The sequence below is a fragment of the Paroedura picta genome, chromosome 3, assembly GCF_049243985.1.
Source record: "Paroedura picta isolate Pp20150507F chromosome 3, Ppicta_v3.0, whole genome shotgun sequence".
NCBI lineage: Eukaryota > Metazoa > Chordata > Lepidosauria > Squamata > Gekkonidae > Paroedura > Paroedura picta.
The window spans coordinates 13,272,769-13,285,614 of record NC_135371.1 but is presented as its reverse complement, the minus strand read 5'-3'; the positions used below and the strand labels follow the sequence as shown (position 1 = coordinate 13,285,614).

General features: G+C 49.6%; 1 protein-coding gene and 1 long non-coding RNA gene across 2 annotated transcripts; both read left to right on the top strand.

Annotated features, from left to right (window-relative positions):
• Positions 1-1,474: 1,474 nt before the first annotated feature.
• Positions 1,475-6,313, top strand: LOC143831569 (uncharacterized). The gene is made up of 3 exons (XM_077324650.1): positions 1,475-1,827; positions 4,120-4,236; positions 4,647-6,313. Exons 1-3 carry the CDS (start codon positions 1,737-1,739, stop codon positions 4,787-4,789), a joined length of 351 nt encoding a protein of 116 aa, XP_077180765.1. The 5' UTR covers positions 1,475-1,736; the 3' UTR covers positions 4,790-6,313.
• A 1,785-nt stretch (positions 6,314-8,098) lies between these two features.
• LOC143834528 (uncharacterized) lies at positions 8,099-11,580 on the top strand. Its single transcript, XR_013229801.1, has 3 exons — positions 8,099-8,285; positions 9,655-9,771; positions 11,433-11,580. It is a non-coding gene; the product is annotated as an uncharacterized LOC143834528 (long non-coding RNA).
• Positions 11,581-12,846: the final 1,266 nt, after the last annotated feature.

Sequence of the window (12,846 nt, the reverse complement as noted above, 5' to 3'; positions counted from 1 at the left end):
CAGTAATATCAGGGCTCTCTCAGCCTCACCTCCCTCACAGGGGGTCTGTTGTGGGGAGAGGAAAGGGAAGGCAACTGTAAGCCGCTTTGAGACTCCTTCGGGGAGAGAAAAGCAGCATATAAGAACCAACTCTTCTTCTAATTAACTACATCCCCACGATCTGCTGATCTGCTTTACGGAAGGAATCTTTGAAAGGGACATAAGTGGCCATGGAGCGGAACATTTGGGAACGGCCTGATAAGGAGATGGGAACTTGCAGGGCCAGCAGCCAAGCGCTCCAAACCAGGATGCCCACATGAGCCCAGCAGGAGATGGAGCTGATTACAGAGATATCTATCCATGTCCATCCAAGGCTCGTTCCGCCTAAGGACACAGTAGCCTTTAAAGCTGTGTATATCTGTGGCCTCTGATTTGGAATAGGCACATCAGGTAGAGATTCCTAAAACCCCCCACAAAACCTGAAGAGAGGTGCTGTGTGGAAGCGACCCCTCTAGAGGTCTGTGTTGAGCTTCAGAAGTCATAGCACAACAAATGACATATAAGCCGAAGCTGTTTGTGCCAGAATTCTGAGGTGCTTGGCTGGACCTTTCAGCCACACTGTTCTTTGTGCAATAAAATGTGAGTCCAGTGGCACCTTTAAGACCAACAAAGATTTATTCCAGGCGTGAGCTTTCGAGTGCATGCGCTCTTCCTCAGACTATGAGCTGGCCATCGTGACAGTGGGAATATATAAGCAAAAGTTAATCCTGTTACATTAGTAAACTGTGTCACAGCATCCACACACAGACACATGATAATTCCCTGCCAAACCAGCCAATCAGACCCCTCGAACCCATTTGTAGGTTACAAAGACATGTCAGAAATAAAACTGTCAAAGTGTGCCTATGCGCCCGCCTTGAATAAATCTTTGTTGGCCTTACAGGTGCCACTGGACTCTGATTTTCTTGTGCTCCTTCAGACCAACACGGCTACTCATTTGAACAGATCTTTGTAGCCTTCCTAAGGAGCGGGTGAACCTTCAGTGCATTCTGTCACCAGGATATGAAGACCTAGAAGCACAGAATAGAATCAGAGTGTTGGAGGGAAACTCCAGGGTCAAGTAGTCCAACCCCCACAGAATGCAGGAAATTCGCAACTACCTGCCCACCCACAGTGACCCCAGTTTCATGCCCAAGTGATTCCCCCACCAAAAATCTTCAGAATCCAGCCTGGCCTGGAGGAAATGCACCTACCATCCCACAGTGGCGATCAGCAATTCCCTGGGTATGCAAAGAAAAGGCCACAAAAGACACACTGAAACATCCCTTCCTGCCCACCCACTCACAATCTGCCGAAGTTCAAAAAAATCAGCATTTCTGTCAGATGACTATCTAGCCTCTGCTCAGAAACTTCCAAAGAAGCGAATTCATGAAGCACACACAATATATCTGGTCTCCTATCGCCAGATTAGCTGGCAAGCAGCGGAAATCGCTGGCCAGATTCTGCAGCGTAATCTCTACAGATGGCTGGAAGGGTCATCAGTTCAGCTTTCAGGTCCAGCGAATTCATTCAAGTGACTGAAGGAGCCAATCAGGTCCCTCCTGGCCTTATATAACAGCTGGTTCTTGACTGATCTTGAGTCTCTTCTGCTGCCAGCAAGCTGACCTGACTGTCCTGCGTGGCCACCGTAGACAGGGCATCAACCGGTTGGCTGTTGTCTCAAGAGGGGTCGGTTCTTCTTGCCTGAAGGCTATCCAATGGGGCACAGCTTCCTTGTGGGGTTTTGGGGGTCACACATGGCTCAGGCTTGCTTACTGACAGCCTGTGTTTTCCTCTGCCTCCAACCAGGTAAGTCTCAGCAGCAAAAAGGTAAGGCTAGAGAAACCCTGTGGCTATGAGCTCAGCAAGCCAAACTCTGTGTCCACATCAGCTTGCTCTAGCATTTCGTACAGTTGTCACCCATCATAAGTGATGTCAGGTACTGGAATGGGGCTCAGGGAAAAATGCTGACAGTAAGTGCCAGAGAGCAGTGAGGTAAGACCTCAAAGCAGGGAATGATGTGGCATTACTGGCCTCGAATTTGATTAAAAGTAGGTCCGCTACCCCCGCCCCCCACAGAATCATAGAATTGGAAGGGACCTCCTGGGTCATCTAGTCCAACCCCCTGCACTATGCAGGGCACTCCCACCCTATCGCTCATCCACTGTAACCTGCCACCCCCTTGAACCGTCACGGAATCTTCACCCCCTTGAACCTTCACACCTTCACAGCCGACTTGAGGAGTCCTGTAGGAGGGGATGTATGGGAATGCCCATATGCTTATATTCAAATGAGTAGCCGTGTTGGTCTGGAGCAGCACAATAAAACCAGAGTCCAGTTGCACCTTTAAGACCAACAAAAATGTGAGCTTTGGAGTGCAAGCACTCTTCCTCAGACTAAGGGGCTTTTCGCACGCCTTCAAAATCGCACAATGGTTGCCAATTGAAAACGCTACTGATTTGCCGTTATGCACAACGTCGTTGACAATCTGCCACACACCTGAAAACGATCTGCAAAAAGCGCTTCCTTGTAGCGCTTTCAGGGAAATCCCCAAAAGTGGATTCACCCTCCGGAAAGCGATACACTCCTGCAACCAATCTGCAACACTAGCAAAAAAGACCTGTGCGTTAACATTGTTGCGGTTTCTACAAAGTCCCTCCCCCTGGTTCTCTCCTCTGATCTTCCGGCGAAGCGATCGCCATTTTTTTTTCTCCGAGCGAGCGGGGATAAACGCACCAGCGAGCCTCTGTTTAGAGGCTTCCCCGGCTTCAGTCCCTCCCCTTCAGTCACTAAGCACAAACAAGAGAAGCCCGTTTGCTGATGTATTTTCCCTTTATTTTTGACACATTCATTCAGCCGAAAATCGGGCCCGTGAGAGGTGGGGGGTTTCACTCGGAGGGAGCATGGCAACGAATAAATGACAGCTCAAACACACCAGGCAGCTGGATGGGTCTCTCCGTTGCAACGAATCAACACAGATTCGTTGCAATGGGTCTGGTTTTTTTTTTAACTTTCTTAAAGGGAAAGGGGCTGTTTGGAAGCATGCTAACGGCTGCCCATTGGATTTTCAGCCGAAAATCGGGCCCGTGAGAGGAGGGGGGATTTTTTTTTTTCACTCGGAGGGAGCGTGGCAATGAATAAATGACAGCTCAAACACACCAGGCAGCTGGATGGGTCTCTCCGTTGCAACGAATCAACACAGATTCGTTGCAATGGGTCTGGTTTTTTAAAAAAAAAAACTTTCTAAAAGGGAAAGGGGCTGTTTGGGAGCATGCTAACGGCTGCCCATTGGCTGCTTGACGGCCAGGGGCGGGACGAGCTTGGCAAGAGTGCTTCCTTTCTACCGATTTTTGCCGAGACCGGAAGCCTGTGGGAAACGCTACAAAACGCAACTGGATTCCACTACAAAGGCAGGTATGCATAACAACGAATTCCACTATTTTAAATGGCGATTTTTCATTCAGCAACCAATTTGCTACAAAGATCCCGGTGCGAAAAGCCCCTAAGAACTCCCTGCAAAAGGTCGGCAGCAGCAGCAGCAGAAGACGGGCTGGTGGCTGAAGGCTCTCCCTGCATTCAGGCCTTGAGCCACCAGCCCCATCTGCTGCTTCTGCTGCCACCAAGCCCATGCAGGGAGTTCTTAGTCGGAGGAAGTTCTTAGTCTGATTTCATATTGCTTTAGGATGCTTAGGGCTGATCCTGCGTTGAGCAGGGGGTTGGACTAGATGGCCTGTATGGCCCCTACCAACTCTCTGATTCTAGGATTCATGTCCTTATATTGTTACTGCAATCTGCCCCCGGTTGCCCAAGTGAGAAATCCAATTGATTATGAAACACAACCCCTTCCTCCTATTAACCTGCATTTCTGGAAGACAAAGGACCCGTTTAGTCAGGGTTACAGTCCCCTGGGAATGTCAGGAGGACAATAAAGAACCCAGATGAGCTTTCACACAATCGGGGGCTGCCGATCTATCCCTGTTCTTAAGTAAGAGAGAAATGACTCCTCAATGCAATATCAATCGTCCGGATGACACTGACACACCATGCCCTCCTTGACCTCAACATGATGGTTTCTGAAGTCCTCATTTCTGTGTTTGACAGTCACTGCTATTAAGTGCAAATCCTGCACTGTGGAGAAACCAGGCCAGCCTTGCATCCCTATAGGGAAGACGTGCCAAATGAACGGGGCCGTCTGCATGGCCATGAAGTTCTATTCAGGTAGGAATCTTCCCTGCTGTGCATTCGCTCTGCTTTGGCTCACTGTGGTGTAAACGGAAAGGAGCTTGCATTTTTATTTTATTTTACTTTATTTATTGCTTAGATTTATTTCCCGGAAAAACTGTCTCGCGGTGGGTTACGATAGTAAAAACATAGAAATCCCCACGTGAGACTCGGTGCTTGCATAGGGGATAGCTTTACCTTTATCTTATTCCAAACAGGGAAAAATGACATTTAGGGACTCTGTTGCATTGCCTTCCCTTTTCACTCCGGGCCCTTAGCCTCTCTCTTGCTAGAAGAGATCCTGCCTGTGCTCCCGCAAATGGGCATGTTTCCTCTTGAAATGATGGGTATTTCTGCAGTTAACATCAGTGGTAACGCCAAGCTGCCCCTTGTCTTCCCCACTCTAGGTAACGTCTTGGAAAGGAAAGTGCTGAGTTGCTTTGTTGACACTGTGAGGACCTGTGGAAAGAAAGGGATACTGCCCACGAGCGGACAGCGCTACGAACATGTCTGCTGCTCCAATAAAGATTACTGCAACAATAATTTGTAGCTGCATTGAGACTGTGAATGAAGGCAGATGTCGTGTTAAGAAGACGCGTCTCCCCATTTTGGGCTGCAATTTGTAGTTTGTTTTTAGGGTATATACTGGTCAACTGAATTTTGGATCAGATCTTCTTTGGCTGTCCCTGCGTTTACGGTGTGTCCCTAAATTGGCTGGCCCAGGCTAGCCTGTTCTCCTCCAATCTTGGGAGCTCAGAATATTGGCCCTAGTTGGTACTTGGAGGTCCTTCAGGCAAAACATCTCGTCTGTGGCCTGGAGAACCCTCCAGGGTCACGATAAGCCAACCGTGACTTCAGGGCTCTTTCAGCCACCATCCTCCAGATGGACAGTCCTCACTCCTGCTTTTCACAAAAGGACCAACTGCAGACATTGCTAATTAATGTCTATTCATCCGGTCCATCGTACTCTTTTCTCCTTCCCTCAAAATAATGTTTTTCAAATCCTGCCATTGTAATTGTGTGGAGAAGGCTGTAGAAGACCATAGACATGAGTCAATCAGTGCTGTTATCTTCTCTTGGCTCCCTGTGTTGCAAACTTGTAGAAACACTCCTCCTCCTTAATATCAATTTCCCCCACGAAGGTCTTTTGGATGAGTAAAACTGAGGGCCATTTGAGCTCTGCCACACCTCAGTGGTAATGCCACACCTGCCTTCCTCCTGTCCTCCTTGAAGCTATTGACAGAGTGCCTCCCCCAGTGCTGCAAAGCCCTCATCTCTCCATCTCCCACCTGTCTGCCCCAGTCCCCTTGACCAGATATGCCCAGAGAATTCCACGGTCAGGACTTAATTCCCAGGTATGAGCAGATTGCGGCTGTGTCCCAGAGGAGAGGGAGCTTAAGTCTCTCTGTACACACCATTCTCCTGACTCAAAACAGCTATTTGTGCAGCTGGGGAAACTTACATGTAGTGATGGGCTTCAGTAGGCCTCCCAGTGGGGCAATTAGCTCTTGGAGTGATTTCAGATAGGAGGTCCCAAACTAAATCTGGCCATTTTATGCCCAGGAATGAAGTTCTGGACATAAAACTCCTGGAGGACGTTGGCTTGGAAGGACCAAGTGGACATGGAGGAAAATACAGCACTTTGTTTATGAACTTGTCAGCCCAAGTTGTATTTTTTTGGGGTGGGGTGGGGAGAAAGAACAGGCTAAGAGGGACACTAGATCCATGCAATGGCTGTTTAGTTTAGTTTCAGCACATTGTCATTCTTGCAAATAGGTGGAGGCTTGTGGGGGAAATCATGCTTGTTTTAATCTGCCTTCGTGGATTCAGTTTTCTGGTTGCTACAGAGAAATAAAGAAGGCATATTTGTACCTGAATTTTGCTCTGAATGACTGAGAAATAAAGCTTGATTGATTGAAGACAGCATCAGGCAGGCTCCTGTGCACCTTATTGGACTACAGTGGAGTCTTACCCACCTTTGAAACAAACACGTCAAAACCAAGAGCTGCATTCTCTCCCCAAAATGAATCATAGAATCATAGAATCATAGAATCATAGAATCATAGAATCATAGAATCATAGAATCATAGAGTTGGAAGGGGCCATACAGGCCATCTAGTCCAACCCCCTGCTCAACGCAGGATTAGCCCTAAGCATCCTAAAGCATCCAAGAAAAGTGTGTATCCAACCTTTGCTTGAAGACTGCCAGTGAGGGGGAGCTCACCACCTCCTTAGGCAGCCTATTCCACTGCTGAACTACTCTGACTGTGAGTTTTTTTTTCCTGATATCTAGCCTATATCGTTGTACTTGAAGTTTAAACCCATTACTGCGTGTCCTCTCCTCTGCAGCCAACGGAAACAGCCTCCTGCCTTCCTCCAAGTGACAACCTTTCAAATACTTAAAGAGGGCTATCATGTCCCCTCTCAACCTCCTTTTCTCCAGGCTGAATGAACAATTTAACAACTAAAGCAGTTGTTGGCCATTTGCTGGGCAACCCAAACTGGTCTTGAGCATCAGACGGTTTGGGGGGGGGGGTTGCTTTAACATTCCCCCCCCCCCCTAATATTCAAAGCATAGCCTGGAATTGTTGAAAAATGCAATTCTCATCCTGGTCATCTACAGTTTCCTGAATTGGAGCTCTAAGCACTGGATAATGCCTGTAGTACCACCGATGACCAACCAGTGAACTTCATTCCATGGGCCTCTGCCACGGCCCCGTGATACACAATGATTCCCTTTCTGCTTCTCCTGGCTTACCCTTCACCAGATCTGACGTGCTGGTGTGTAGACCAGATTTCTTGAGGCAGGTGGAGTCTCTCCTTGGACCGTGTCTAGCATCCGCCAGGGAGCGCCAGATACACAGTCTGAGAGCAGTCAGTGAGCAGCTCCGCTATTCTGTGGGAAGGTGCATAAAATCCAAGGTGGGTTGGCGGATGTTTTAAAGCAGGGGTATTCAACCTGTGGTCCTCCAGATGTTCATGGACTACAATTCCCATGAGCCCCTATCAGCATTTGCTGGAAGGGGCTCATAGGAATTGTAGTCCATGAACATCTGGAGGACCACAGGTTAACTACCCCTGTTTTAAAGCACTTAAAGGGGGGGGGGGAGCACTAGGGCCATTCCACACCAGGATCTATGTAGCAAATTGGTTTCGGAACGAAAAAACACCATTTTAAATAGTGGAATTCGTCGTTATGCATACCTGCCTTTGTAGTGGAATCCAGTTGCGTTTCTATTGTTTCCCACAGGTTTCCGGTCTCGGCAAAAATTGCTAGCCAGGAAGCGATATTGCCGAGCTTTGTCCCTCCTCTGGCCGTCAATCAAACGAGCAGCTAATGGGCGGCTGTTATCATGCTCCCGAAAAGCCCCTTTCCCTTTAAGGAAGGTTTTCTTTAAAAAAAACACACACACAAACGTTGCAACAAATCTGCGTTGATTCGTTGCAGCTAACAGGTGGTGTCTGAGCTGCCGTTTCATCGTTGCCATGCTCCCCCCAGTGACCCCCCCCCCCGCACGGGCGCCATTTTCGGCCGAAAATAGAGTGAAAAATAAAGGGAAAATAAACCAGCAAACGGGGCCGTGACTATCTAGCCTCTGCTTAGAAACTTCCAAAGAAGAGAATTCATGAAGCACACAAAATATATCTGGTCTCCTATCACCAGATTAGCTGGCAAGCAGCGGAAATCGCTGGCCAGATTCTGCAGCGTAATCTCTACAGATGGCTGGAAGGTTCATCAGTTCAGCTTTCAGGTCCAACGAATTCATTCAAGTGACTGAAGGAGCCAATCAGGTCCCTCCTGGCCTTATAAAACAGCTCTTTCTTGACTGATCTTGAGTCTCTTCTGCTGCCAGCAAGCTGACCTGACTGTCCTGCGTGGCCACTGTGGACAGGGCATCAACCGGTTGGCTGTTGTCTCAAGAGGGGTCGGTTCTTCTTGCCTGAAGGCTATCCAATGGGGCACAGCTTCCTTGTGGGGTTTTGGGGGTCACACATGGCTCAGGCTTGCTTACTGACAGCCTGTGTTTTCCTCTGCCTCCAACCAGGTAAGTGTCAGCGGCAAAAAGGTAAGGCTTGAGCAAATCCTGTGGCTATGAGCTCAGCAAGGCAAACTCTGTGTCCACATCAGCTTGCTCTAGCATTTCGTACAGTTGTCACCCATCATAAGTGATGTCATTCATTGGAATGGGGCTCAGGGAAAAATGCTGATAGTAATTGCCAGAGAGCAGTGAGGTAAGACCTCAAAGAAGGGAATGATGTGGCATTACTGGCCTCTAATTTCATTAAAAGTAGGCCCGCTACCCCCGCCCCCCACAGAATCATAGGGCCATTCCGCAACGGGATCCATGTTGCAAATTGTTTGCAGAACGAAAAATCGCCATTTAAAATATTCGTCATTATGCACACCTCCCTTTGTAGTGGAATCCAGTTGCGTTTCTATCGTTTCCCACAGGCTTCCGGTCTCGGCAAAAATCGCTAGCCAGGAAGTGCTATTGCTTAGCTCATCCCGCCCCTGGCCGTCAAGCAGCCAATGGGCGGCCGTTAGCATGCTCCAAAACAGCCCCTTTCCCTTTAAGGAAGTTAAAAAAAAAACTTTCCCGCTAGTGTTGCAGATTGGTTGCAGGAGTGTAGCACTTTCCGGACGGTGAATCAACTTTCTGGGATTTCCCTGAAAGCGCTACAACGAAGCGCTTTTTGCGGATCGGTTTCAGGTGTGTGGCAGATTGTCAACGACGTTGTGCATAACGGCAAAACTGTCCAGTTGCACCTTTAAGACCAACAAAATGTGAGCTTTGGAGTGCAAGCACTCTTCCTCAGACTAAGAACTCCCTGCATAAGGTCGGCAGCAGCAGCAGAAGACGGGCTGGTGGCTGAAGGCTCTCCCTGCATTCAGGCCTTAAGCCACCAGCCCCATCTGCTGCTTCTGCTGCCACCAAGCCCATGCAGGGAGTTCTTAGTCTGAGGAAGTTCTTAGTCTGATTTCATATTGCTTTAGGATGCTTAGGGCTGATCCTGCGTTGAGCAGGGGGTTGGACTAGATGGCCTGTATGGCCCCTACCAACTCTATGATTCTAGGATTCATGTCCTTATATTGTTACTGCAATCTGCCCCCGGTTGCCCAAGTGAGAATTCCAATTGATTATGAAACACAACCCCTTCCTCCTATTAACCTGCATTTCTGGAAGACAAAGGACCCGTTTAGTCAGGGTTACAGTCCCCTGGGAATGTCAGCAGGACAATAAAGAACCCAGATGAGCTTTCACACAATCGGGGGCTGCCGATCTATCCCTGTTCTTAAGTAAGAGAGAAATGACTCCTCAATGCAATATCAATCGTCCGGATGACACTGACACACCATGCCCTCCTTGACCTCAACATGATGGTTTCTGAAGTCCTCATTTCTGTGTTTGACAGTCACTGCTATTAAATGCAAGTCCTGCACTATGGAGAAACCAGGCCAGCCTTGCCTCCCTCCAGGGAAGACGTGCCAAATGAACGGGGCCGTTTGCATAGCCATGAAGTTCTATTCGGGTAGGAATCTTCCCTGCTGTGCATTCGCTCTGCTTTGGCTCACTGTGGTGTAGACCAGTGGTCCCCAACCTTTCCGAGGCTGGGGACCGGCAGGGCATCGGGCCGCGCCCCCGCGGACCGCGGCCACGCCCGCGGATCGGGCCGCGCCCGCGGGCCGCGCCCACGGATCGGGCCGCACCCGCGGGCCGCGCCCACGCCGCGCCCGCGGATCGGGCCGCACCCGAGCCGCGCCCGCGAGCCGCGCCCGGGCCGCGCCCACGGATCGGGCCGCGCCCGAGCCGCGCCCGCGAGCCGCGCCCGGGCCGCGCCCACGGATCGGGCCGCGCCCGCGGATCGGGCCGAGCGGGCGTGGCCCGCACAGGCGCGGCCCGGCCCTGATTCCCTCTCCCCGCCTCCCGCAGTAAGAAGCTTCCCGGGCCGCAAGCTTGCGGCCTGGGAAGTTTTTTACTGCGGGGGCGGGGCGGGGAGAGGGAGCCGCGGCCCGGTGCCATGGCCTTTGCGGCCCGGCACCGGGCCGCGGCCCGCAGGTTGGGGACCACTGGTGTAGACAGAAAGGAGCTTGCGTTTTTATTTTATTTTACTTTATTTATTGCTTAGATTTATTTCCCGGAAAAATTGCCTCGCGGTGGGTTACGACAGTAAAAACAATAGAAATCCCCACATGAGAGAAAAGTTTTAAAAACCCCAAAATAATCAATAACCAATAACCTGGATGCAGAAATAAAACCCCAACTCCCTCCCTTCCCCCTCCAACCGTCCTCCACCCAGTGTCTCAGGGGGAGGGTCTAGAGATGCCTGCCATGCCAGATGGAAAATGGTGCTAGCAAACATGTGCAGAGGGACCCCAGATCTTCCATGCCCCAACCTCAACCAAAGACCTGACAGAAGAGCTCCATTTTACAGGCCCAGCAGGATTGTCGAAGTTCCTGCAGGGATATCAGCTCTTGTGGGAACTCATTCCACCATGGCCAGTTGGTTTAGCTCCACTTCACTAGGTTATTTAGGCCTGTGTATTCAAAAAAAAAAAAAGAGCTTTTTGTGGCGCAGAGTGGTAAGGCAGCGACACGCTGTCTGAAGCTGTCTGCCGCCCATGAGGCTGGGAGTTCGATCCCAGCAGCTGGCTCAAGGTTGACTCAGCCTTCCATCCTTCCGAGGTCGGTAAAATGAGTACCCAGCTTGCTGGGGGCAAACGGTAATGACTGGGGAAGGCACTGGCAAACCGCCCCATATTGAGTCTGCCATGAAAATGCTGGAGGGCGTCACCCCAAGGGTCAGACATGACTCGGTGCTTGCACAGGGGATACCTTTACCTTTTTTTTTATTCCAAAAAAATGGTAATCACTGGGGAAGGCACTGGCAAACCACCCTGTATTGAGTCTGCCATGAAAACACTAGAGGGTGTCATCCCAAGGGTCAGACATGACTCGGTGCTTGCATAGGGGATACCTTTACCTTTATCTTATTCCAAACAGGGGGAAATGACATTTAGGGACTCTGTTGCATTGCCTTCCCTTTTCACTCCGGGCCCTTAGCCTCTCTCTTGCTAGAAGAGATCCTGCCTGTGCTCCCGCAAATGGGCATGTTTCCTCTCGAAATGATGGGTATTTCTGCAGTTAACATCAGTGGTAACACCAAGCTGCCCCTTGTCTTCCCCACTCTAGGTAACGTCTTGGACAGGAAAGTGCTGAGCTGCTTAGTAGGCAGTGTGAATACCTGTGGAAAGAAAGGGATACTGCCAAGGAGTGGGATGTTCTACAAACATGACTGCTGCTCCAATAAAGATTTCTGCAGCAATTTTTTGTAGCTGCATTGAGACTGTGAATGAAGGCAGATGTCATGTTAAGAAGACGCGTCTCCCCATTTTGGGCTGCAATCTGTAGTTTGTTTTTAGGGTATATACTGGTCAACTGAATTTTGGATCAGATCTTCTTTGGCTGTCCCTGCGTTTACGGTGTGTCCCTAAATTGGATGGGCCAGGCTAGCCTGTTCTCCTCCAATCTTGGGAGCTCAGAATATTGGCCCTAGTTGGTACTTGGAGGTCCTTCAGGCAAACCATCTAGTCTGTGGCCTGGAGAACCCTCCAGGGTCACGATAAGCCAACCGTGACTTCAGGGCTCTTTCAGCCACCATCCTCCAGATGGACAGTCCTCTCTCCTGCTTTTCACAAAAGGACCAACTGCAGACATTGCTAATTAATGTCTATTCATCCGGTCCATCGTACTCTTTTCTCCTTCCCTCAAAATAATGTTTTTCAAATCCTGCCATTGTAATTGTGTGGAGAAGGCTGTAGAAGACCATAGACATGAGTCAATCAGTGCTGTTATCCTCTCTTGGCTCCCTGTGTTGCAAACTTGTAGAAACATTCCTCCTCCTTAATATGAATTTCCCCCATGAAGTTCTTTTGGATAAGTAAAACTGAGGCCCATTTGAGATCTGCCACACTTCAGTAGTAATGCCACACCTGCCTTCCTCGAATCTATTGATTCCCCCTGTGCTGCATCTCTCCATCTCCCACCTGTCTGCCCCAGTCCCCTTGACCAGATATGCCCAGAGAATTCCATGGTCAGGACTTAATTCCCCGGTATGTGCAGAACGCGGCTGTGGCCCAGAGGAGAGGGAGCTTAAGTCTCTCTGTACACACCATTTTCCTGACCCAAAACCTATTTGTGCAGCTGGGGAAACTTATATGTAGTGATGAGCTGCAGTAAGCAATTAGTTGTTAGGGCTGTTTCAGATTGGGAACATGGTAGAGGGCAGCGGTGGCCAAATTGTGGCTCTCCAGATGTTAATGGACTACATGCTGGCAGATGCTCATGTGAATTGTAGTCCATGGACATCTGGAGAGCCAGTTTGGCCACACCTAGCTTAGGGGAAAGTCTTAAAGCTCCTCTCACTATACACCAAGTCCTAATCCAAATTTGACCAGCACATGCGTAGGTATTAAGTTCTGGACATGAAATTCCCGGAGGATGTTGGGTTGAAGGGACTGGAGTGGACCTGCAGGAGAACACTACGGCACTTTGTAGTATGTAGCTAGGTCCTGATGGTTTATGAATTTGTCAGCCTTTGATGTAT